Below are 27,883 nucleotides of genomic sequence, written 5' to 3'. Positions count from 1 at the left end.
CTGCAGGAAATAAGGTACTTTAATCAACATAGCGATGGTGCCAGCTTAAAATGCTAAAAGCAGGTGACAATCATTTTGGTTGCGATACGCCGATAGACGTCAGCGCTCTCAGGTCTCAGTGACGCGTATTGGCGTCATCTCGTGAGACCTGAGATTTCCTGTGAACGCGCGTTCACAGAATTGTGCAGTATTCAAGTTTAACCGCCTCCGGACCGCCTAACGCAGATGTGCGGTCCGGAGGCGGCAGCCCTGCGCGCAGTCACGCATATATGCGTCATCCCGCGAGACGCGAGATTTCCTGTGAACGCGCGCACACAGGAACGGAAGGTAAGCGAGTGGATCTCCAGCCTGCCAGCGGCGATCGCTCGCTGGAGATCTGATTTTTTTTAACCCCTAACAGGTATATTAGACGCTGTTTTGATAACAGCGTCTAATATACCTGCTACCTGGTCCTCTGGTGGTCCCTTTTGTTTGGATCGACCACCAGAGGACACAGGCAGCTCAGTAAAGTAGCACCAAACACCACTAAACTACACCCCCCCCTGTCACTTATTAACCCCTTATAAACCCCTGATCACCCCATATAAACTCCCTGATCACCCCCCTGTCATTGATCACCCCCCTGTCAGGCTCCGTTTAGACGTCCGTATGATTTTTACGGATCCACGGATACATGGATCGGATCCGCAAAACACATGCGGACGTCTGAATGGAGCCTTACAGGGGGGTGATCAATGACAGGGGGGTGATCACCCATATAGACTCCCTGATCACCCCCTGTCATTGATCACCCCCCTGTAAGTCTCCATTCAGACGTCCGTATGATTTTAACGGATCCACGGATACATGGATCGGATCCGCAAAACACATGCGGACGTCTGAATGGAGCCTTACAGGGGGGTGATCAATGACAGGCGGGTGATCACCCATATACACTCCCTGATCACCCCCTGTCATTGATCACCCCCCTGTAAGGCTCCATTCAGACGTCCGCATGTGTTTTGCGGATCCGATCCATGTATCCATGGATCTGTAAAAATCATACGGACGTCTGAATGGAGCCTTACAGGGAGGTGATCATCCATATACACTCCCTGATCACCCCCTGTCATTGATAACCCCCCTGTAAGGCTCCATTCAGACGTCCGCATGTGTTTTGCGGATCCGATCCATGTATCCATGGATCTGTAAAAATCATACGGACGTCTGAATGGAGCCTTACAGGGGGGGTGATCAATGACAGGGGGGTGATCACCCTGATCACCCCCTGTCATTGATCACCCCCCTGTAAGGCTCCATTCAGACGTCCGCATGTGTTTTGCGGATCCGATCCATGTATCCGTAAAAATCATACGGATGTCTGAATGGAGCCTTACAGGGGGGTGATCAATGACAGGGGGGTGATCACCCTGATCACCCCCTGTCATTGATCACCCCCCTGTAAGGCTCCATTCAGACGTCCACATGTGTTTTGCGGATCCGATCCATGGATCCGTAAAAATCATACGGACGTCTGAATGGAGCCTTACCAGGGGGGTGATCAATGACAGGGGGGTGATCAGGGAGTCTATATGGGTGATCACCCCCCTGTCATTGATCACCCCCCTGTCATTGACATTTATATTCCAGACTTCTTCTTACGCTTTAGGGCCCTAAAAAGCCAGGGCAGTGTAAATACCCCACATGTGACCCCATTTCGGAAAGAAGACACCCCAAGGTATTCCGTGAGGGGCATATTGAGTCCATGAAAGATTGAAATTTTTGTCCTAAGTTAGCGGAAAGTGAGACTTTGTGAGAAAAAAAATAAAAAAAATCAATTTCCGCTAACTTATGCAAAAAAAAAAAAATTTCTATGAACTCGCCAGGCCCCTCATTGAATACCTTGGGGTGTCTTCTTTCCAAAGTGGGGTCACATGTGGGGTATTTATACTGCCCTGGCTTTATAGGGGCCCGAAAGTGTGAGAAGAAGTCTGGGATCCAAATGTCTAAAAATGCCCTCCTAAAAGGAATATGTGCCCCTTTGCCCACCTTGGCTGCAAAAAAGTGTCACACATCTGGTATCGCCGTACTCAGGAGAAGTTGGGCAATGTGTTTTGGGGTGTCATTTTACATATACCCATGCTGGGTGAGAAAAATATCTTGGTCAAATGCCAACTTTGTATAAAAAAATGGGAAAAGTTGTCTTTTGCCAAGATATTTCTCTCACCCAGCATGGGTATATGTAAAATGACACCCCAAAACACATTCCCCAACTTCTCCTGAGTACGGCGATACCAGATGTGTCACACTTTTTTGCTGCCAAGGTGGGCAAAGGGGCACATATTCCAAAGTGCACCTTTCGGATTTCGCAGGCCATTTTTTACACATTTTGATTGCAAAGTACTTCTTACACATTTGGGCCCCTAAATTGCCAGGGCAGTATAACTACGCCACAAGTGACCCCATTTTGGAAAGAAGACACCCCAAGGTACTCCGTGAGGGGCACGGCGAGTTCCTAGAATTTTTTATTTTTTGTCGCAAGTTAGTGGAATATGAGACTTTATAAGAAAATTAAAATTTAAATAAAAATCATCATTTTCCGCTAACTTGTGACAAAAAATAAAAAGTTCTATGAACTCACTATGCCCATCAGCGAATACCTTAGGGTGTCTACTTTCCGAAATGGGGTCATTTGTGGGGTTTTCTACTGTCTGGGCATTGTAGAACCTCAGGAATCATGACAGGTGCTCAGAAAGTCAGAGCTGCTTCAAAAAGCGGAAATTCACATTTTTGTACCATAGTTTGTAAACGCTATAACTTTTACCCAAACCATTATTTTTTTGCCCAAACATTTTTTTTTATCAAAGACATGTAGAACAATAAATTTAGCGAAAAATATATATATGGATGTCGTTTTTGTTTGCAAAATTTTACAGCTGAAAGTGAAAAATGTCATTTTTTTGCAAAAAAAACGTTACATTTCAATTAATAACAAAAAAAGTAAAAATGTCAGCAGCAATAAAATACCACCAAATGAAAGCTCTATTAGTGAGAAGAAAAGGAGGTAAAATTCATTTGGGTGGTAAGCTGCATGACCGAGCGATAAACGGTGAAAGTAGTGTAGTGCCGAAGTGTAAAAAGTGGCCTGGTCATGAAGAGGGTTTTAGCTAGCGGGGTTGAAGTGGTTAACTACAGCCTGCTGGCAGCGATTATTGGCTGGCAGGCTGTAGATTTTTAAAAGAACCATTCAAATAGGTATGTCAGACGCTATTTTGTAAATAGCGTCTGATCTGCCTGCTTCCTGCAGTCTGGTGGTCCCTTTTGCTTGGATCGACCACCAGAGGACACAGGCAGCTCTGTAAGTAGCACCAAGCACCACACACACATTACCCCCCCCCCCGTCACTTATTAACCCCTGATCACCCCATATAGACTCCCTGATCACCCCCCTGTCATTGATCACCCCCCTGTAAGAGTCCGCCCCACCACAGTGACAGAAATTATTTTTTTCTGATCACTGCAAAAACACCATAAAATCGCTGCGGTGCTATAAAGATCACTTATGAGGGGCATGGCGAGTTCAATGCGTAAAAATGCCCTGTGAAATCCTGAAGGTACTCATTGGAATTTGGGCCCCTTTGCGCACCTAGGCTTCAAAAAAGTGTCACACATCTGGTATCACCGTACTCAGAAGAAGTTGGGGAATGTGTTTTGGGGTGTATTTTTTACATATACCCATACTGTGTGTGAGAAATATCTCTGTAAATGACAACTTTAAAAAAAAAATGTATACAAAGTTGTCAATTTACAGAGATATTTCTCTCACCCAGCATGGGTATATGTAAAATGACACCCCAAAACACATTGCCCAACTTCTCCTGAGTACGGTGATACCACATGTGTGACACTTTTTTGCAGCCTAGGTGGGCAAAGGGGCCGAAAGTCCAACGAGTACCTTTAGGCTTTACAGGGTTGCTCACAATTTAGCCCCGCCCAAAATGCCAGAACAGTAAACACACCCCACATGTTTCGGAAAGTAGACACCCCAAGGTATTCACTGAGGGGCACAGTAAGTCCGTAGGAGATTTTTAATTTTTTTTGCCAGAAGTTAGCAGAAATGGAAACTTTATTATTTTTTTTCCCCAGAAAGTGTAATTTTCTGCTAACTTGTGAAAAAAAATTAAATCATACATGAACTCACCATGCCCCTCCGCGAATACTTTGGGGTGTCTTCTTTCTAAAATGGGGTCATTTGGGGGTATTTATGCTATCCTGGCATTCTAGCACCTCAAGAAACATGACAGGTGCTCAGAAAGTCAGAGCTGCTTCAAAAAGCGGAAATTCACATTTTTGTACCATAGTTTGTAAACGCTATAACTTTTGCGCAAACCAATAAATATACACGTATTGCATTTTTTTTTTTATCAAAGACATGTAGCACAATAAATCTGACACAAACTTGTATAGAAATGTAATTATATTTGAACAATTTTACCAGAAAAAGTAAAAAATACACTTTTTTTAAAAAAATTGCGGTCTTTTTTGATTAATATCAGAAAAACGAAAAATCTCAGCAGCAATCAAATACCACCAAAAGAAAGCTGTATTTGTGAGAAGAAAAGGAGCTAAAATTCATTTGGGTGCCAAGTTGCATGACCGAGCAATAAACCGTTAAATTTGTGAAGAGCCGATTTGTAAAAAAAAGGGCCTGGTCACTAGGGGGGTATAAACCCGTGGTCCTTAAGTGGTTAAAGGGGTATTCCCATCTTAGACAATGGGGGCATATCACTAGGATATGCCCCCATTGTCTGATAGGTGCGGGTCCTGCACCTATATCACGAACGGAGCGGGGAGTACTGTGGCTGGAGGACACTGTCCACCACCAAGCGCTAATCCCTGCCTCTCCCATTGAAGTGAATGCGCGGCCTATGCTCCCATTTATTTCTATGGGGCAGACAGCATCTGGTTCTGCTATTTTCGGCGGCCCTATAGAAATCAATGGAGTGCGGCTGGGCATGCGCAGTGTGCCCTCCTTCACTTTCGGGGCTCCTTTCTCGATATAGGTGCGGGTCCCATCCTAGCTATATGCCCCTATTGTCTGAGATGGGAAAACCCCTTTAAAGGGGTTGTTCCATATCCCAACATTTGTGGTATTTCGCTATGATATGTCATAAATGTCAGCTAGATGCAGGTCCCACCTCTTGGACGAGCTCCTATCTCCAGAACATGGTCCCTGAATTGAAGGAGTGCAGCTGCACATTCGCGGCTACCCTCCATTTAGCACTACGAGACTGGCAGAAAAGTGAAGCTGTTTGCCATCCATCTCAGACCTTGTCTTCTGCCTTTGACATGTCAGATGATAAAAAATATAGAAAATTCTTTGAGGGTTATTAACAGGAATTCAATTAAAGGTGACTCACCTGACAATCTGCAGAAGTCAAGTCTGATAAGTAATATGAAAAATATGAAGCTGATACAATATAACATCCCCATGTCTTCTGGTTCTCGGCTTCTCACACGATGTAAAACTGTGACTGAAGCAAGTGGAACAAATAAATGTATGACAGAAATATGAGGCGTCTGCAGGGAGCGAGATATATTTTTTCTTTAGTATGGACCAATCCAAGCGCTGATATGACTGGTCATTTGTTACCAGGGAGAGTCTTTCTCTAAGTGTGCTTTACTCTTTATCATGTTACTAATAGAAAAAGAGAGAACTGGCGCCTCCTAGTGCTCACCTATTGGACTTGTTCACAAGAACTTTGCTCAGATTTGTATCAAAAGGCAATGAAAGGAGTCTGTTCTCCCTAGGTTTGTGTGGGTTATGATTATGCCTGTAAAATGTGTAGAATTGTAGAATATGTCAGTGCTACATAAGCAAAAGAAATAAACCGTGCCAGGCAAAGGTGTACAAAGAGGTCACTGGCAGCAGACTGCAATAGCAAAGATTATAATAAGCCCACTGATCAGGAGAAGGCATCGCGCCCACCTTAGGTAGGTTTTCCATCTTGAGTAGTTTTGAGCAAATTCTAAGTTCACGAAGTGGAATTCGATCCGAATTTCAGGGAAAATTCAATTTGCTGCGAAGCCAAATTTGATCCAGGACCATGCGGCTGCTGCATCGCCACAGATACCGTTGAAAAAGGTCAATGTTCGGAACATTACATGTGGCTTAAATGATTAATAATTGTTCTGGATATAATGATACTGTATGGAGACTCACTGATACTTAAATATTAAAAGCATCTGAAAAGACATTGCTGGAGTGCCGGAGGATTTTCTATATTTAATGCAAATTTATTTGTGAAATTTGGCGAAGCAACTGAATCGAAGTTGAGAACTTTGCTAATCTCTTATCTTGAGACTCATTACACTATTTTTTTATTATTTTGTTTGTTGCTTATTTTGCCTTTTATGCTTTTTGCTTTTGTCTAAGTCTAAGACATCACTGAGCAGGAACAGTCTACCCGGTAACTGTGATGTCACGCTCTTCAGAGCTTCCTATTGGCAGAGAGAGGCAGGATTGGGCTTCCAGCAGAACTATCTGCACTGTGCTGTATGGGAAGAACAGAAGTTCATCAGGACAGTTGTGGACGAGTCGTGTCCTTCTGCCACAACAATGTCTCCCAGAAAACTCCTCACTCTGGGGCTCCTGTGTATATTGTATGTGCACACCAGCCAAGCAGTGAAAGGTAAGTGGAAATCTGGAGACTTATCTGCTGATAGGAAGGAAAGTTACAGTAGATGTTATAGCCGGGCTGGGATAGACGGAGATAGGTGGACACATTTATGTGTTTTCTCTGTAGGACCTAAAAATGCAAAAACGCAGATGCAAAAAGCACTTGTAAAAAACAGATTAAGTTCAGTTTTGTTACAAGCTAATAAAAGTTCTGCAAAAAGGGGTTCTCGATTGTTTTTTGTATTCAATAATTTACATAGCACATAATGTATAACAGTAATCCAGATGACCCATGATGCTGATAACCCAGGATTTCGTGACACTGTAGACAATTGAAATGTAGGGAACATTACCTAAGCATATAAGACCTCTCAGAGAGAGAAGTGCATCCTTGAGGCTGGGGCTGACATGTCGCACCACAAAAAAAATGTGTAACTTGTCTACACCTGGCTGTCAGGTTTAATTTAGAGCTCTAATTTGGCTGTAAAAACACAACCAACTCACAGAAAAGTTGAAGGTGATTAGCATGTCACGAACGACTTACCTTTAAAGGGGTTGTCTCAGTTCAGCAAATAGCATTTATAATGTAGAGAAAGTTCATATAAGGCACTTACTATTGTGATTGTCCATATGGCTTCCTCTGCTGGCTGGATTCATTTTTCTATCGCATTATAGACTGTTCGTTTCCATGATTATGACCACCCTGCAATGCAGCAGCGGTGGTCGTGCTTGTACACTATAGATAAAAGCATCAGCCTATGTGTGTTCCCACAGTCCTGGCCACCAGCAAGGCCAGCACTTTTTCCTATAGTGTACAAGCACGACCACCACTGCTGGATTGCAGGGTGGTCTGTAACCATGGAAACGAGCAGTGTATAATGTGATGGCAAAATGAATCCAGCCAGCAAAGAAAGCAATATAGACAATCACGATACATTAGTAAATGCTGGGTATAAACTTTCTCTACATGACAAATGACACTTGCTGAAATGAGGCAACCCCTCTAGTCGGTGGAGTAGAAGTTGCTCATGACTTGTGACTTGCACACACAAAAAAAATAAAAAATGATTGGAAATGTGTGAACAAGGACACATCGGCATGGAGTTTGTATGTTCTCCCCTTGTTTGCGTGGGTTTTCTCCCACACTCCAAACGCATACTGATAGGGAACTTAGATTGTGAGCGCCATTGGGGACGGGTGTGATGCTAATGTTTGTAAAGCAATGCGGAATATAGAAGCGCTATTTATCCCCAGGACTGTGACTATGATCAGGGGACATCCTCTGCGTCTGGAGGAAAGAAGGTTTGTACACAAACATAGAAAAGGATTCTTTACGGTAAGAGCAGTGAGACTATGGAGCTCTCTGCCTGAGGAGGTGGTGATGGTGAGTACAATAAAGGAATTCAAGAGGGGCCTGGATGTATTTCTGGAGTGTAATAATATTACAGGCTATAGCTACTAGAGAGGAGTCTTCCTCTGGATCAACTTGCGGGATAACAGGCCGAACTGGATGGACAAATGTCTTTTTTCGGCCTTATGTACTATGTTACTATGTTACATAAGTGCATTAAAAAAAAAAATACTGATCCCCTATATGCTAATTTAATTAAATTGAACAAGTCCCAAAAAAATCAAATTCCAACCGTGTGGAGAATTAAATGAAAGTAAACGGATGATTAAGGACCAGTTCAGATGCTCAATTTCACGTGATTACTCACAGTTAATTTGTTGCCCTACCCTGTGTATTAGTGTACTGATCACCTATATGCTGGTTTAATTAAATTAAACAAGTCCCCCCTAAAAGATAAAATTCCAACCATGTGGAAACTAAATATATATGGAAATGGATGACTGAGGCCTGACTGATGACTTAATTTCACGTTAACACACACATTATAATTGTTGCCCTACCCTGTGTATTGGTGTACTTATCCCCTATATGCTGGTTTAATTTAAAATAATTACTCTCCCCTCTCAAAAAACAAAATAGCAACTGTGTGTGTGGATAATAAATGGATTTCGCCCTAATATTTCATTCTCAATCACTGATGTATGTGGTTTTTTAAACTAACCCCCCCCCCCAAAAAAAAAAAAAAAAAATTTATATGTGAGATGACCTGTCACTAGTATTCTATATGCTATTCTAGACATGTATTTATGTTAAAATGGGGAAAAAAAGTATTTTCTTGCAGACTGCTGCTTTTGAGGTTTGCTGCAGTTCTACTAGGAAGCACACTCAGCCTTAGCTCCTCATGTCTTACTCCCTGGCTGACAGCTTCCTTGCTTGTCCCTATTTTACACACAAAATTCTTCTTCTTCTTCTTCTTCTTCTTCATTGTAATCCTAGCCTTTCACTGTCCCTGGCAGTAGAATACAAGCTTGATTGATTTCTGACTATCCTGGATTGTTTTGCCACTCTCCCTGACTCCCTAAGACTTGTTTTCCTGGCAGACACCGTCACAAACAGCCACCCTTATTCACAGCCCGGCAGAGAATGACGTTCTGCTAGGGCACCTTCCTGTCTGCTGCATCACTGATTGGCTCCAGGGTAGCGGTAGGCCTGGGAGCTCATCAGGAAAAACGCCCCCCACCCCCACTTCATGTGAGACCCCCTTCTTCCTTCCAAGTGTTTTTTTCTTCTTTCATCGACATGTGCATTAAAATGGCGCTATGCCATTTTCGATTAATCTGAAAAGGACCTGAAAAGATACGTTGTTACAAAGGATGTGCTTCGGCCTGTCCAGAGTTAACAAACTGATGTTGTGATTATAATAGCATATTGAAGAAAGCAAATGCCAGGATCATCTGCTTTCTAAAAAGACTTCCAGGTCCAGGTGCACTGCCACAAGCCGGAGTGCCGACTTCATGACATTGTTAAATTTGAGTCGATATGTTTAATCTTTATTTATAAAAAAAAAAATGTACCCAAAATTTGGTAAAATTCCCAATTTTGTCATATTTGAATTCCACTGCATTTAAGACAGCGATACCTCATAAAATGTTAATACTTTACATTCTCCATAAGTCTTCTATGTTGGCATCATTTTGTAAATGTAATTTTATTTTCCTATGGATGTAGAATTGTAGATTTTTAACAAAATTTCCAAAACACACTTTTTAAAGTACCAATTCAGTTATGAAGTCACTTTTTGGGGCTTACATAATAGAAACCACCCATAAATTACCCCATTTTAGAAATTGCAGCTCTATTCAAATAGGATTTTACAAACTTTGTTAACCCTTTAGGTGTTCCACAAGAATTAAAGACATTTCTAAATTTCACTTTTTTGCAGAGTTTACATTTTAGTTTATTTGACAACAAGGGTTAGCAGCCGAATAAAACTCAATATTTATTACCCTTATTTTAATAAAAGCGTTTTTGGGAAAAAAGGTTTGCCACCATTTTCTGAAAGCCTTTTGTTTTTTACAGATGTGTTGATACTTAACCACCTCCGGACCGCCTAACGCAGATGTGCGGTCCGGAGGCGGCAGCGCTGCGCACAGTCACGCATGTACGCGTCATCTCGCGAGACGCGAGATGACGCGAATAGGCGGCCGCGCATGCGCAGTTCGCGCCGGCATTTCGTAGAGGGGGGGGTCGGGTCACCAGCCTGCCAGCCAATGATCGCGGCTGGCAGGCTGGCGATTTTTAAAAAAAACAATCAGAGGCCATATATCAGATCATATTTGTAAATATGATCTGTTATATGGCTGCCTGCTCCTCTGCTGGTTCTTTTCGTCGGTTGGATCCAGCAGAGGAGCAGGCTTCACAGTGAGTACACCAAACACTACACTTAGCCCCAGATCACCCCCCTGAACCCTAATTAACCCTTTGATCACCCCTTTGATCGCCCCTGTCAATCACTAGTGAAAGGAAAAAAGTGATCAGTGTAAACTGTCACTTTTTTTTTTCACTGGTATTGACCGTTAGGTTTTAGGTATAGTTTAGGCCCCTTGGTTAGGTAGTTAGCGATCAGTTAGCGCCCAGCCCACCGCACCGCAGTCCGTTATTCGCTGATTAGCGTATCGCTAATCAGCATTTGTACTTTTATAGTATCTGGAAGTGATCAAAACTGATCACGGTCAGATCTATAATAGTACTAGTGTCACTTTAGTTCGCCCTCCACCCAAAACGCAGTGTTTGCCCGATCAGGCCTGATCGGTCGCCCACACGTGCGTTCGCCCACGCCCGCCCCACCGCAGTGACAAAAAAAAATTTTTTTTGGATCACTGCACAATCACTTTACACGCACTGCGGCGATAAAAAAATCAGTTTTGATATTTTCTATCAACCGCAGCGGCCTCCGGTACTTCGCTAGCCTCCCCTTTGAAAGACAGGCTTGCTTTTTTTTTCTTGGGTAGTCTCAGGGAATACCCCTAAATTTAGTTGCCCACATGTCTAACAGGGGGTATTCTTCTGAAGAGGCCTACAGGCTTCTGACCCAGTCGGATGAAGAGTGGGAACCCTCATCTGACGAATCTAGCGGGTCAGAATACGAACCTGTAGAAAGCAGTGGCTCTCTGACCCAAAGTTCGGACGAGGAGGTTGAGGTCCCTGATAGCACCAGGCGTAACCGGCCCTGTGTCGCTAGACCACAGGTTGCGCAGGATCCGCTTCAAGAGCAGCAGAGTGGGGCTGGTGCTGTCGGATTACGTGGTGAGGCATACACCAGCAGCCCAGCCCTTCCTGGACCTAGTACCAGCACTGCCGTACAACCTGGTGAAGTAGCGAGCACCAGAAGGGCAGTTGAAGCTGGTACGGTGGCACGTGCAGTAGTGACCCCGTCGCAGCCACCGCAAAGACGTGCCCGCAGAGCCCCTAGAATCCCAGAGGTGCTGGCAAACCCTGATTGGCAGTCCCCAACTTCAGCCGCACCTGTAGTTTTCCCTTTCACTGCCCAGTCTGGAGTTCGGGTTGAGACAGCTCAGATCGGTTCGGCCCTGGGATTTGTTGAGCTGTTCTTGACTGCGGAGCTCTTAGACATAGTTGTGGCCGAAACAAACAGGTATGCCACACAATTTATCACCGCTAACCCGGGAAGCTTTTATGCCCAGCCTTTCCGGTGGAAACCAGTCCAAGTTTCCGAAATTAAAACTTTTCTGGGCCTCCTCCACAACATGGGCCTGACAAAAAAGCATGAATTGCGGTCATATTGGTCCACGAACCCGATTCATCACATGCCCATGTTCTCTGCTGCCATGTCCAGGGCACGTTTTGAGGCCATCCTGCGTTTCCTGCACTTTAGTAGGATACAGATATAAATAGATAAAATATCCCACGGCGCAAGAATCCAGTAAAGATAGTAATAGTAAATAGACACGTATTTATTGCAGAAGTACAACGCGTTTCGGGGAGTAGTTCCCCTTCATCAGGTACATAACACTGCAGTGTTATGTACCTGATGAAGGGGAACTACTCCCCGAAACGCGTTGTACTTCTGCAATAAATACGTGTCTATTTACTATTACTATCTGGACTGGATTCTTGCGCCCTGGGATATTTTATCTATTTATATCTGTATCCTACCACTTCTTGGAGACTTCAGGGATCTCCGACAAGAAGTCATCCCTCCGCGGCTGCAGATCCACCAGTGAACCGTGACTCCATCGCAGTCATTGACAAGCTTTTACTAGAGTTGTGCCTACAAATTGCACAACCACAAAAGGTGAGCCCTGTACTGCAACCATTTATTTTATCTGTCTACCAACGGTATTACCCTATGGTGCGCCCTGCTTTGTTTTTAACAGCATAAAGTAAATCCTGCGGATCCATTCCTGCACTTTAGTGACAACACCGCCTCCCGTCCCAGAGGCCACCCTGCTTTTGACCGGCTCCACAAAATTCGGCCCCTCATAGACCATTTCAACCAGAAATTTGCAGATTTGTTAACCCCAGAGCAAAACATCTGCGTAGACGAGTCCCTGATACATTTTACCGGGCGCCTTGGCTTCAAACAATACATCCCAAGCAAGCGCGCCCGGTATGGGGTCAAATTGTATAAGCTCTGTGAAAGGGCCACAGGCTATACCCACAAATTTCGGATCTATGAGGGAAAAGATCAGACCCTGGAGCCGGTCGGTTGCCCTGACTACCTGGGGAGCAGTGGGAAGACAGTTTGGGACTTGGTGTCACCCTTATTCGGCAATGGGTGCCATCTTTATGTGGACAATTTTTACACAAGTGTGGCCCTCTTCAGGCATGTGTTTCGAGAACGGATTGGCGCCTGTGGTACCGCGCGAACTAGTCGCGCGGGCTTCCCCCAACGGCTCGTTACCACCCGTCTTGCAAGGGGGCAGAGGGCCGCACTGTGTAACGAAGAACTGCTCGCGGTGAAATGGAGAGACAAGCGTGACGTTTACATGCTCTCCTCCATTCACGCAGACACGACAATACAAATTGAGCGAGCAACCCGTGTCATTGAAAAGCCCCTCTCAGTCCACGACTATAACCTTCACATGGGAGGGGTGGACTTCAATGACCAGATGTTGTCTCCGTATTTAGTTTCCCGCAGAACCAGACGCTGGTATAAGAAGGTGTCTGTATATTTAATTCAATTGGCTCTGTACAATAGTTTTGTTCTCTACAGTAAGGCTGGGAGAACTGGATCCTTCCTCAAATTTCAGGAAGAGATCATCGAGAACCTCCTGTACCCAGGAGGTTCCGTGGCCCCATCCACCAGTGTAGTTAGCCGTCTACACGAGCGAAAAAGATGTCGTGTCTGTAGCAGGAGTGGAATAAGGCGTGACACCCGCTATTTCTGTCCTGACTGTCCTGACCACCCTGCCCTATGCTTTGGAGAGTGTTTCCGGAAGTACCACACACAGGTACACTTAGCATAGGGATTGCATCTCACAGGACAGGCACACAGGGCTATTAGGGCCCATTCACTCACAGCTGCTGCAAACGTCTCCTTTCACATGGGACAAAGTGCATAACGCACTTCGCCACATCTTTGGGCGATTTGCGCTTTGCACATTGACCCATGGGGAAGGAGAGGTTTGTTCTATAAAGGTAAAAAAACAAACAAAAAAAAAAAACACCAGTAAGCAAAAAGGTTAATGTTCAGTTAAAAAAGTTAAAGTTTATATGTTCTGTTGCAAAGTTAATAAAATTATTGCGTTGCGGCCTGTTTTTTTTGTTTTTTTACCTTCCAGGTGGACCAACCGATCTACTAGCTGCAGCACCGATGTGTATTCTGACAGAAGCATTGCGCTGCTGTCAGATTACACGCAAGTCGGTGTATGCAGCGCTGCAAGACGAGATTTCTACTCTGCAGTAACAGATACGTTTGCCGAGGCATACGAGCTGAGGAGGAGGCGGCGTTCCTATGCTTTGGCAAACACTTTGTATATATATATATATATATATATATATATAAAAAAAAAAAATCCCGGCAATGATTTATTCATCCACATCGATTGATGTGAATGGAGAAATCTGGTTTGCCAGGGCATACGAGCTAAGTGGGTATGGATGTAGGGCGGAGCTCCTATGTCCTGGCAGACGCCTTTCCCCTCCATTTTTTTTTTTTGGCAGAGATTTTTTCATCCACATTGATCGATGCGAATGAAGAAATCTGTGCCGTTCATTTTTTTCTTTCAGCCCAGAGGCTGAACGGAAAAAAAAAATCTCATTACCTGTATGCTCAATATAAGGAGAATAGCAGAAACTCCTAATGCTGGCCATACATGTAATGATTGCGGAGACCCTCAAATGCCAGGGCAGTACAAACACCCCACAACTGACCCCATTTTGGAAAGAAGACACCCCAAGGTATTCGCTAAGGGGCATATTGAGTCCATGAAAGATTTAAATTTTTGTCCTAAGTTAGCGGAAAGTGAGACTTTGTGAGAAAAAAAATAAAAAATCAATTTCCGCTAACTTATGCGAAAAAAAAAAAAATTCTATGAACTTGTCAGGCCCCTCATTGGATACCTTGGGGTGTCTTCTTTCCAAAGTGGGGTCACATGTGGGGTATTTATACTGCCCTGGCTTTTTAGGGGCCCTAAAGCGTGAGAAGAAGTCTGGGATCCAAATGTCTAAAAATGCCCTCCTAAAAGGAATTTGGGCACCTTTGCGCATCTAGGCTGCAAAAAAGTGTCACACATCTGGTATCGCCGTACTTAGGAGAAGTTGGGGAATGTGTTTTGGGGTGTCATTTTACATATACCCATGCTGGGTGAAAAAAATATCTTGGTCAAATGCCAACTTTGTATAAAAAAAATGGGAAAAGTTGTCTTTTGCCAAGATATTTCTCTCACCCAGCATGGGTATATGTAAAATGACACCACAAAAGACATTCCCCAACTTCTCCTGAGTACGGCGATACCAGATGTGTCACACTTTTTTGATGCCAAGGTGGGCAAAGGGGCACATATTCCAAAGTGCACCTTTCGGATTTCACCGGTCATTTTTTACACATTTTGATTGCAAAGTACTTCTCACACATCTGGGCCCCTAAATTGCCAGGGCAGTATAACTACGCCACAAGTGACCCCATTTTGGAAAGAAGACACCCCAAGGTATTCCGTGAGGGGCATGGCGAGTTCCTAGATTTTTTTATTTTTTGTCGCAAGTTAGTGGAATATGAGACTTTGTAAGGAAAAAAGAGAAAAAAAAAAAATCATCATTTTCCGCTAACTTGTGACAAAAATAAATAAATTCTAGGAACTCGCAGTGCCCCTCACGGAATACCTTGGGGTGTCTTCTTTCCAAAATGGGGTCACTTGTGGCGTAGTTATACTGCCCTGGCAATTTAGGGGCCCAAATGTGTGAGAAGTACCTTGCAATCAAAATGTGTAAAAAATGGCCTGCAAAATCCGAAAGGCGCACTTTGGAATATGTGCCCCTTTGCCCACCTTGGCAGCAAAAAAGTGTGACACATCTGGTATCGCCGTACTCAGGAGAAGTTGGGGAATGTGTTTTGGGGTGTCATTTTACATATACCCATGCTGGGTGAGAAAAATATCTTGGTCAAATGCCAACTTTGTATAAAAAAATGGGAAAAGTTGTCTTTTGCCAAGATATTTCTCTCACCCAGCATGGGTATATGTAAAATGAAACCCCAAAACACATTCCCCAACTTCTCCTGAGTACGGCGATACCAGATGTGTGACACTTTTTTGCTGCCAAGGTGGGCAAAGGGGCACATATTCCAAAGTGCACCTTTCGGATTTCACCGGTCATTTTTTACACATTTTGATTGCAAAGTTCTTCTCACACATTTGGGCCCCTAAATTGCCAGGGCAGTATAACTACCCCACAAGTGACCCCATTTTGGAAAGAAGACACCCCAAGGTATTCTGTGAGGGGCATGGTGAGTTCCTAGAATTTTTTTTTTTTGTCACAAGTTAGTGGAATATGAGACTTTGTAAGAAAAAAAATTAAATAAAAAATCATCATCATTTTCCGCTAACTTGTGACAAAAAATAAAAAGTTCTATGAACTCACTATGCCCATCAGCGAATACCTTAGGGTGTCTACTTTCCGAAATGGGGTCATTTGTGGGGTTTTTCTACTGTCTGGGCATTGTAGAACCTCAGGAATCATGACAGGTGCTCAGAAAGTCAGAGCTGTTTCAAAAAGCGGCAATTCACATTTTTGTACCATAGTGTGTAAACGCTATAACTTTTACCCAAACCATTTTTTTTTTGCCCAAACATTTTTTTTTATCAAAGACATGTAGAACTATAAATTTGGCGAAAAATTTATATATGGATGTCGTTTTTTTTGCAAAATTTTACAGCTGAAAGTGAAAAATTTCATTTTTTTGCAAAAAAATCGTTACATTTTGATTAATAACAAAAAAAGTTAAAATGTCAGCAGCAATAAAATACCACCAAATGAAAGCTCTATTAGTGAGAAGAAAAGGAGGTAAAATTCATTTGGGTGGTAAGTTGCATGACCGAGTGATAAACGGTGAAAGGAGTGTAATGCCGAAGTGTAAAAAGTGCTCTGGTCATGAAGGGGGTTTCAGCTAGCGGGGCTGAAGTGGTTAAAGGGGTTTTGCCATCTTAGACAATGGGGGCATATCGCTAGGAACCCGGACATATTCCTTTCTTCACTCAGGCAGCCTCTCAGAGATGAGCATCGGAGCATTTCATGCTCTGATGCTCTCCTTTGTCCTGCGTGGTATAGTGCAGGACAAGCGCTTTTCTGTTTACAGACTCACACTGCTAGGTGGAGGCTTCCCCCTAGCAGTGTTCCTGGTGACGTCACCGGCACTAATTGGCGTGCTTAACCTGCCCTAGCAGTTTTACAGGCTATGGCAGCGCTAAAGCCCACCCATTAGTGCCAGTGACGTCACTGGGAACACTGCTAGGGGGAAGCCTCCACCTAGCAGAGACCCAGTACATCACTGGATCTAATGGAAAAGCCCTTGTCCTGCGCTGAACCGCAAGGGAGAGCATTGGAGCATAAAATTCTCTGATGCATATCTCGGAAAAAGACAACCCCATTAACCCTTTCGCTACATGTACGGCACTGGAGCAATAGGAAAACATTGCGCCCGCTCACACGTGCAGTGGGCATCATACCTGGCAGGTTCCTGTTGTTTCAAACAGCAGAGACCCACGGCTAATTACCACAACCGGTCGCTGTAATTAAAGCCTTTAGATGCAGTGATCAAGTGAGGCCAATGAGGATGCCGGTAATTGATTTAAATGCGCTCAGCCTCGCAGTAGAGGCTGAAGGCATTCATGCTGACATTCTTATTTTGACTACCAGGTGGCAGGCCAACATAGTCAGTAATAAATTAATTTTAAAAATCCTGCATAATGCATTTTGTACACTAATATATGAGCTTCAAAATCATTACAAAAAAGTAAAAAACTTCAAAATATATAACATTTAAAAAAAATAAAGTTTAAATCAACCCCCTTTCCGTACAATAAAAAATTAAATACCTAAATAACAAAAAATATAAACATCATGGGTATCACCGTGACCGAAAACACCCATACTATTAACCCCTTAGGGACCCTGCCATTTTTCACCTTAAAGGGGTTTTCCGAGTTATGAAAAAAATAATATAGCACTGAAAATCTGATATATGACTGAGCTAAGCAAGTTTTATGCAAAAAAATATATTTCCTCATTTCCCTGGTTCTCTTCTGGCCCTTTGTTTACATGCAATAAAAACTATCTCTGCCCCTCCCCCTGCTCTGCTAAGGGAGTGAATACAAGTGCTGCCCTGAGTAACATGTCTGACTGCCGGGATACTCAGCAGCATGTTGTATGCGTAGGACTACAAGTCCCAGCTGTATAATGACACTGCTAAGGGAGTGAATACAAGAGCTGCCCTGAGTGACATGTCTGCATGCTGGGAGACTCAGCAGCATGTTGTATGCGTAGGACTACAAGTCCCAGCTGTATAATGACACTGCTAAGGGAGTGAATACAAGAGCTGCCCTGAGTGACATGTCTGCATGCTGGGAGACTCTGCAGCATGTTGTATGTGTAGGACTACAAGTCCAAGCTGTATAATGACACTGCTAAGGGAGTGGATACAAGAGCTGCCCTGAGTGACATGTCTGCATGCTGGGAGACTCAGCAGCATGTTGTATGCGTAGGACTACAAGTCCCAGCTGTATAATGACACTGCTAAGGGAGTGAATACAAGAGCTGCCCTGAGTGACATGTCTGCATGCTGGGAGACTCTGCAGCATGTTGTATGTGTAGGACTACAAGTCCAAGCTGTATAATGACACTGCTAAGGGAGTGGATACAAGAGCTGCCCTGAGTGCTGGGAGAAAACAGCAACTTGTAAGTGTAGATTTACAAGTTCCACTTATATAATGACACTGCTAATACACACAGGATCTTTCCCCTACCTGTAATGCTTTGCAGAACTTCTCTTTCAGCTCCTGTGCCCAGCATTTGTCTCCTCACTGCCTGCACAGTAAACACTTCAGCCCTGAGTCTGTGCAGCTGAAGGGGTTAAGAATCCTAGGATAGAGAGCAGCCCGGCAGTGAAGAGGGGGGGGGGGGGGGGGGCGTGGCCAGCACAGTGACGTCTTGTTTACAGGTTTGTAAACTAACATTATCAGAGCAGGGAGAGAAGCCGACATCACAGGTCATGTGACCCTCAGTGAGATCTGAAAAACCAGGCACTGGAGATAAAGGGAGTGAATTGGAAAGCTGTTACATTTGCCCAGTTAGGAACATAGAAAGAACAAAAAAATTACTTGGATAACCCCTTTAAGGACCAGGCCATTTTTAGCAAATCTGACCAGTGTCACTTTGTGGTAATAACTTTAAAACGCTTTTACTTATCCAGGCCAGTCTGAGAATGTTTTCTTGTCACATATTGTACTTCATCTAAGGGTAGGAATATCCATGGCACTCCAGTTCAAATATATAAAATTATTTTAATAATCAAGGAAAAGACCACTACATTGGTGTGCAGATCATATATTTGTGTAGTATTTGAAAAATTAGCAAATTTCCAAATTTCAATTTCTCTAATTTTATAATAGATACTGATACCTCCAAAAATAGTTATTACTTTACATTCCCCATATGTCTACTTCATGTTTGGATCATTTAGAAAATTACATTTTAATTTTTTGGGAAGTTAGAAGGCTTAGAAGTTTAGAAGCAAATCTTAAAATTTGTAAGAACTTTTCCAAACCACAATTTTTTCAGGACCAGTTTAGTTATGCAGTCACTTTCTGGGGTTTACATATTAGAAACCACCCATAATTCACCCCATTTTAGAAACTACACCCCTCAAGGTATTCAAAACTGATTTTACAAACTTTGTTAACCCTTTAGGTGCCCCATGAGAATTAAATAAAAATGGCAATAAAATTTCAAAATTTCACTTTTTTTAGCAGATTTTAAATTTTAATAGATTTTTTTTCTGCAACACATCAAGGGTTTGCAGCCAAACAAACTCAAAAACTATTCTACCCTGAATCAGGAGTTTACAGAAACACCCCATGTGTGCTCAAAAACTGATGTATGGGCGCACAGCACGCTTCAGAGTGGAAGGAGCACCATATGGCTTTTGGAGAGCGGATTTAGATGGAATGGTAATTGGGAGCTATGTCGCATGTGAAGACCCTACAGTGCAAACCTCCAAAAAGTTACCCCATTACAGAAACTACACCCCTCAAGGAATATTTCAAGGTGTGTAGTGAGCTCTTTTACCCATCAGGCGTTTTACAGAATTAGGAAATGCTTGGCTGTGAAAAATGAAGAATCAAAAATTTTGCTTTACACCCACATTTTCAATTTCACATTTCCCCCCAAATACACCAACACCCCATATGCGCTCAAGAAATGATGTATGGGCACATCATTGGCAGACATGTATTTTGGGTGCCATGTCGCATTAAATAAATTCCTGAGGTCCCCAAAAAAGAAAAACCCCAGGAAGTGACCTCATTCCAGAAAGAGCACCCCTGTACGAACATTTTAAGTGGTGGAAAGGGTACTTTTCAGCAAATAGGTGTCTCACAGAAGACAGAAATACTAGAGAAAGGATTTCAAAGCACACATTTGTAAAAATTAAAAATTACTAGCAGACCCCAATTTTTTTACTTTTACAAGGGTTTAAAGGAGAAAATGCTCCCCATTTTCTCCCCTTTTCGCAAACACCCCATACGCGCTTGTAGCCTGCTGTATTGGCACACAGCAGGTCTCTAGAGGCAAAGTGCAAAAACTGTTTTTTGCAGGCCTGAATAAACAGACATGGATTTTAGGTGCCATGTCACATTAAATACATTTCCTGAGGTCCCCAGAAATGAAAAAAAACCAAGGAGTGAACACATTTCGAAAAGAGCGCCCCTGTACGAACATTTTAAGTGGTGGAAAGGGTACTTTTCAGCAAACAGGTATCTCACAGAAAATAATATGGAGTGGTTTGTTGGATATGCAAGGGATGTGGACTAAATCAAAGATATAAAGTGGAAATATTATAGGGAGCATAAAGGATGCCATTAAATTAATACTCCATGGATGAGTAATATATTCTAAAAAACTCCTGCATGCACAGGCCAGGTTTTTCAGAGCAGGTTTCCTTTTCCCCCTTTTGAAACACACCCTGCAATTTTTTAGGTCCTTCCCTTCCTTGCTGTCTGGGGGACTTAACCTGGAAAATGTTGCCCTGGTACGTCACGGGCACCATGACTTCCTGAAGTACTGGGACCCTCCCCGGCCTCGGTTTGAAAAATCAGGGCCTTGATAACCACCTCTTGGAACTGAAGGAAAGTTCCTGTGTGGCCTGAAGATTGAAAACAGGATGTACGCATTGCAGATTGCCATCTGTAGAATGTGCACGGCCAGCTTTTTGTTCCACACTTTAGTTTTTCGTGTGGCACTGTAGGGCTTCATAAGTTGATCTGCAAGATCCACCCCTCCCAAGTGCCTGTTGTAATCAAGGATGCAAACTGGTTTGGGGACAGTGGAAGTGGTACCTCGTACAGCAGCAGGGGAGCTGGCATTAGTGTGAATGATGGTCAGTACAAGGATGTCCTTCTTGTCCTTGCACTTAACCACCAGCATGTTCTCATGGAGGAGAGCCTTACTTAAGTTCCACCCATTCTCAGTGGTTGCCCTACCAGGGATCTAGGGAGGCCTCTCTGATTTTTGCGCACTGTGCTGCAAGCCAGAGCTACTCTCACAGAGTTTGTATATTTTTATGCCATACCTTGCCCGTTTGCTAGCCAGGTATTGACGGAATCTAATCCTCCTTTTGAACAGTAACGGACTCATTTACACTGACATTTTTATCTGGGTTGTACACCTCAGCAAACTTGCTGCTGAAGTGGTCAATGACAGGCCTAACTTTGAACAGACGGTCAAATGTTGGGTCATTTTGGGGTGGGCACTGTGCATTGTCATTGTAGTTAGGAATTAAAGACTTACAAAAGTCTCTGGCATATGCTAACATCCCTGTTAGCGAATCTACGATACGTAAAACACTAAACAAGAATGGATTTCATGGCAGGATGCCACTGAGGAAACCACTGCTGTCCAAAAAAAACATTGCTGCACGTTTACAGTTTGCACAAGAGCACCTGGATGTTCCACAGCAGCACTGGCAAAATATTCTGTGGACAGATGAAACCAAAGTTGAGTTGTTTGGAAGAAACACACAACACTATGTGTGGAGAAAAAGAGGCACAGCACACCAACATCAAAACCTCATCCCAACTGTGAAGTATGGTGGTGGGGGCATCATGGTTTGGGGCTGCTTTGCTGCGTCAGGGCCTGGACGGATTGCTATCATCGAAGGAAAAATGAATTCCCAAGTTTATGAAGACATTTTGCAGGAGAACTTAAGGCCATCTGTACACAAGCTGAAAGGGCTTCTGTCACCCCCCAAATGTAATATATATATATTTTTTAAGGCTAATTAAAATCTTTATACTGCGATTTTTCAATATATAGGGCTCTTACCCTTTTCTGTTGGCTAGTTTCTTTAAAAACCGCACTTTTATAATATGTTAATTACCCCTCTACCAGCAAGTAGGGCGTCTACTTGCTGGTAGCCGCCGCATCCTCCTTTCAAAAAAACGCCCCCTCCTCCTGTTGATTGACAGGGCCAGCGAGTGCTCTCCTCCTCCGGCTGGCCCTGTCTGCAATTCAAATTCCGCGCCTGCACCTTATTCGGCGCAGGCGCTCTGAGAGAAGGACACTCGCTTCCTCAGCACTTCCTCAGTGCGCCTGCGCTGATGACGTCACCCGAAAGAGAAGATGTCATCAGCGCAGGCGCACTGAGGAAGTGCTGAGGAGACAAGCGTCCTTCTCTCAGAGCGCCTGCGCCGAATGAGGTGCAGGCGTGGGATTTGAATTGCAGACAGGGCCAGCTGGAGGAGGAGAGCACTCGCTGGCCCTGTCAATCAACAGGAGGAGGGGGCATTTTTTTGAAAGGAGGATGCAGCAGCTACCAGCAAGTAGACGCCCTACTTGCTGGTAGAGAGGTAATTTACATATTATAAAAGTGCGGTTTTTAAAGAAACTAAGCCACAGAAAAAGGTAAGAGCCCTATATATTGAAAAATCGCAGTATAAAGATTTTAATTAGCCCAAAAAAAAAAAATTACTTTTGGGGGGTGACAAAAGCCCTTGAAGCTCAACAGAAGATGGGTGTTGCAACAGGACAACGACCCTAAGAATAGACGTAAATCAACAACAGAATGGCTTAAACAGAAGAAAATACGCCTTCTGGAGTGGCCCAGTCAGAGTCCTGACCTCAACCCGATTGAGATGCTGTGGCATGACCTCAAGAAAGCGATTCACACCAGACATCCCAAGAATATTGCTGAACTGAAACAGTTCTGTAAAGAGGAATGGTCAAGAATTACTCCTGACCGTTGTGCACGTCTGATCTGCAACTACAGGAAACGTTTGGTTGAAGTTATTGCTGCCAAAGGAGGTTCAACCAGTTATTAAATCCAAGGGTTCACATACTTTTTCCACCTGCACTGTGAATGTTTACATGGTGTGTTCAATAAAAACATGGTAACATTTAATTCTTTGTGTGTTATTAGTTTAAGCAGACTGGGATTGTCTATTGTTGTGACTTAGGCTACTTTCACATCTGAGACGGATCCGCTCATATAATGCAGGCGGTGGCTCCGTTCAGTACGGATCCATCTGCATTATAATGTTAAAAAATGTCTAAGTGTGAAAGTTGCTCAGACGGATCTGTCCAGACTTTCAATGTAAAGTCAATGGGGGACGGATCCGTTTGAAGATTGAGCCATAGTGTGTCATCTTCAAACGGATCCGTCCCCATTGACTTACATTGTAAGTCTGGACGGATCCGCTCACCTCCGCACGCCCAGACGGACACCCGAACGCTGCAAGCAGCGTTCAGGTGTCCGCCTGCTGAGTGGAGCGGAGGCTGAACGCTGCCAGACTGATGCATTCTGAGCGGATCCGCGTCCACTCAGAATGCATTAGGGCAGTACGGATGCGTTCGGGTCCGCTTGTGAGCCCCTTCAAACGGAACTCACAAGCGGACACCCGAACGCTAGTGTGAAAGTAGCCTTAGATGAAGATCAGATCACATTTTATGACCAATTTGTGCAGAAATCCATATCATTCCAAAGGGTTCACATACTTTTTCTTGCAACTGTATATAAAGCCCTAACTACCAGTTCTTTTTTTACCCAAAAAGAAAAAAATAAATAAATTAAATACCAAAAAAAGTGCACGTCCATAAAAAAAAAAAAAAAAAAGTGTGCAGCTATTCCAGATGTTGTTCTTCTTCCTTTTCAGCAGGAAATGGGTTAAATCGCTGTGGTGTGCACCACAAGTCCAAGCAAGCCAACAAGCAGCACAGAGAAGCACAGAACCTCTCTGCATGCAGTCACTGGCTAGAATGGCTGCATGCAGGGAAGTTCTGCCTCTTCCTGTGCTGCTGGAGCGTTGTTCTAGCCAATAGCAGCGCTAGCAGGGGACCCAAAACACTGGTGTCCCCTGCCTCACCTAGGAGGAAACAGGTGACTTGTTCAGCACCGATCACCTTCCGATGACACCGTAATGCAGCCGGAGCTGTGATGCGCATGTCTGTGGAATATGGTCAATAGCAGCGATCGAGGCTGCAAGGGGGCATGGCTGCCTGCTGGTAAGAACAGGCATGATGCCGCGGTTCCCCCCAATTGTTCCCCAGAGCCCCGCGGACCTCGTGACGTACATGTACGTCCTTAAGTCACGTCCAGTTATGATGTACATGTAAGTCACGGGTCCTTAACCCCTTAAGGACTCGGCCCCATTTCACCTTACGGACTTGGCCATTTTTTGCAAATCTGACCAGTGTCACTTTAAGTGCTGATAACTTTAAAACGTTTAGACTTATCCAGGCCGTTCTGAGATAGTTTTTTCGTCACATATTGTACTTCATGACGCTGGTAAAATGAAGTAAAAAAATACCAAATTTACCAAAAAGTTGTAAAAAATTGCTTATTTCCAAGTTTCAATTTCTCTACTTCTATAATACATAGTAATACCTGCAAAAATAGTTATTACTTTACATTCCCCATATGTCTACTTCATGTTTGGATCATTTTGGTAATGACATTTTATTTTTTGGGGATGTTACAAGGCTTAGAAGTTTGGAAGCAAATCAAGAAAATTTTAGGGACCAGTTCAGGTCTGAAGTCACTTTGTGAGGCTTACATAATAGAAACCACCCAAAAAAGACCCCATTCTATAAACTACACCCCTCAAGGTATTCAAAACTGATTTTACAAACTTTGTTAACCCTTTAGGTGTTCCACAAGAATTAATGGAAAATAGAGATACAATTTCAAAATTTCACTTTTTTGGCAGTTTTTCCATTTTAATAATTTTTTTCCAGTTACAAAGCAAGGGTTAACAGCCAAACCAAACTCAATATTTATGGCCCTGATTCTGTAGTTTACAGAAACACCCCATATGTGGTCGTAAACTGCTGTACGGGCACACGGCAGGGCGCAGAAGGAAAGGAATGCCATACGGTCTTTGGAAGGCAGATTTTGATGGACTGTTTTTTTTTGACACCATGTCCCATTTGAAGCCCCCCTGATGCAACCGTAGAGTAGAAACTCCATAAAAGTGACCCCATCTAAGAAACTACACCCCTAAAGGTATTCAAAACAGATTTTACAAACGTAGTTAACCTTTTAGGTGTTCCACAGGAGTTATTGGCAAATGGAGATGAAATTTCAGAATTTCAATTTGTTGCCAAACTTTCCATTTTAATAGATTTTTCCCAGTAACAAAGCAAGGGTTAACAGCCAAACAAAACTCTATATTTTTTGGCCCTGATTCTGTAGTTTACCATACCCATATGATTTGAGCAGGCACCGTGTTCCGATTACCGCCTGCCGGGCGGCGGTGATCGGAACTATAGATGACGTACCGGTACGTCATGGGTCCTTAAGGACTCGGGATCCATGCCGTACCGGTACGTCATGGGTCCCTAAGGGGTTAAAATATAAAAATATTTTTCCAGTACGGCGAATGGTGTAACAGAAAAAGGGGTCAAAATGGCCAATTTGAAATTTTTTCATTGCTTCTCTTAACAAAATGTGACCTTAATAAAATGTGATCAAAAAGTGACACACGCTCCAAAATGGTATCAATAAGAACTACAGATTGGTGAAAATGAAAAAAACCTCTGTTATCCTAAGAGTTAAGTTACAACCTAAAATGTATGTCTCAGATAAAAACAGCCGCTACATTTTCATTCTTTGCTTTGTTTTTGTTCCATTGTAAAATAATGTAACATCTTATTCTTCATTCTACTACAAATGGGGGAGATTTATCCATAGTGCTGTAAGCTGCATGAATTTCTAAGCCATTAAAGATGGCACAGGTGGCAAAACATTTGGGAAACTTTGTAACCTTGTTAGGGGCATAGGCAGGATTGAAATCTATGGTATGGACGAACATGGTTAAATATAGGCTACTTTCACTCTGCCGTTTCTGGGTCCGCCTGTGAGAGCCGTTTCAATGCTCTCACAAGCGGCCCCAAACGGATCAGTTTAGCCCCAATGCATTCTGAATGGATGCGGATCCGTTCAGAATGCATCAGTTTGGCTCCGTTCCCCCTCCATACCGCTCTATAGGCGGACACCAAAACGCTGCTTGCAGTGTTTTGGTGTCTGCCTGGCGTTGTGGAGCCAAACGGATCCGTCCTGACACAATATTGGTGCAATTGTAAACTGATCCGTCCCCCATTGACTTTCAATGTAAAGTCAGGACGGATCCGTCTGCATACACTTAGACTTAGAATTTTTTTAACTAAGTTTATGCAGACGGATCCGTACTGAACGGATATCATCTTTTGCATTTATAGGTGCGGATCCGTCTGTGCAGATACCACACGGATCCGCACCTAATGCAGCTGTGAAAGTAGCCTTAGTTCCATTTGGCCATGCCTTAAAGGGGGACATAAGCTCCCCTTCACACATTTAGCTGTATGTGTGCATGGCGCACTGTCGGTGATGTACCCAGTTTTCTCCCAGTATGGTGGTCGGAGAGAAAGCCAGTGACGTCAACGGCACTAATGGGTGGCCTTTAGCAGTTTTACGGGCTTGGGCAGCGCTAAAGACTGCACATTAATGCCGGTCACCGACGCCTCCACCCAGCATACCCATGAGAAGCCTGGTACGTCACCAGCAGTAAATAAAAAGCCATTGCCCTGCGCCATGCAGTGCAGAGCAAGGGGGAGCTTTGGAGCAAGAAATGATCCGATGCTCCACTCGTGCAAGCTAAATGGGTGAAGGGGCGCAACTCTGAACCCTGACAACCCCTTTAACTACTCCATAAATATGTAAACCACCCAGTCGATAAAAATTTTACATAGAAACACCAAATCATATGGTCAAGTAGAAGTGTTCACACAACTTTAAAGGGGTTCCCGCCATTTCAACAATTTCTAACCTCCCCCCTTCCCCCCCCCGACAGACCTGTGTAGAGAAGCATACTTGCCTACTGCCCACCACGGCACTTGCCATACTCTGGTCCCCGCTTGTAAATTGCCAACACAGATGGGGGTCATGTGTTCCACTATAGCCAATGACTGGGTGCTGCAGCATGTGACCCTGTGATGTGCCACTTGAGGGACAAGTCACAGCTGTGGCCAGTCATTGGCTGCAGTGGCACGCATGACCACCATTCAATGCAAAAGTTTAGTGGGAACCAGAGTGCGGTGGATCGATGGAGCAAGATCCCATTGGCGTAGAGCAGTTTACTATGCTCCCCTCCACAGGTCCTGCCAGGACTGAGGGAGCCAAAATCTGTTAAAAAGGTGAAGAACCTCTTTAAACAATTATAATGTACTGTACATGTATTGATTATTGTGTAACAACAACACCATTTAAACAGTGCTCCAAAATGCATCAAAACAGAGTACACTGTACAATTCACAGCATATTAGCTACTAGACACGACTGTGTAAACCTATATTTTACTTATAAAATAGTTCATCAAATACTCTTTCCATATTCTTTGCATTTTTAGTTTTTTTTTTTTTTTAGCTCCACCAAGTTTGTTAGTTAATTCCTCGTACAATAAGCTTACTTGATTACGTCTTCACCTTTACGTTTCCTGGCGCTGTCCTGGTATTTTTATAGGTGATTCCAGAATTTTTTATTTTTTATTTTGCACCACAGTCTTGAATACCTGTTTTGAAATCAACATTAACGTGTCCCCAAGTGGCACATGATCAGCTGTGACATGTTACCACTGAGACCAGTTATTGTCTGCACCGTGTTCCATGTGGAA

At 43.5% G+C, this 27,883-nt stretch overlaps 2 protein-coding genes across 2 annotated transcripts in view; one reads left to right on the top strand and one right to left on the bottom strand.

Moving 5' to 3' along the window:
* LOC122919317 (H-2 class II histocompatibility antigen, E-S beta chain-like) overlaps window positions 1-5,552 on the bottom strand; it is a 92,199-nt gene extending 86,647 nt beyond the window's left edge. The window contains exon 1 of the mRNA XM_044268268.1: window positions 5,400-5,552. Within this exon, the coding sequence (XP_044124203.1) occupies window positions 5,400-5,472 (73 nt within the window). The 5' untranslated portion in view covers window positions 5,473-5,552. The remainder of the gene's footprint in view (window positions 1-5,399) is intronic.
* Window positions 5,553-6,522: 970 nt separating this feature from the next.
* LOC122946019 (HLA class II histocompatibility antigen, DR alpha chain-like) overlaps window positions 6,523-27,883 on the top strand; it is a 39,969-nt gene continuing 18,608 nt past the window's right edge. The window contains exon 1 of the mRNA XM_044305303.1: window positions 6,523-6,671. Within this exon, the coding sequence (XP_044161238.1) occupies window positions 6,599-6,671 (73 nt within the window). The 5' untranslated portion in view covers window positions 6,523-6,598. The remainder of the gene's footprint in view (window positions 6,672-27,883) is intronic.

The sequence above is a fragment of the Bufo gargarizans genome, chromosome 9, assembly GCF_014858855.1.
Source record: "Bufo gargarizans isolate SCDJY-AF-19 chromosome 9, ASM1485885v1, whole genome shotgun sequence".
NCBI classification, from domain to species: Eukaryota; Metazoa; Chordata; class Amphibia; order Anura; family Bufonidae; genus Bufo; species Bufo gargarizans.
Note: the sequence above shows the minus strand (reverse complement) of the source record. Positions and strands in the feature narration are given on the sequence as shown.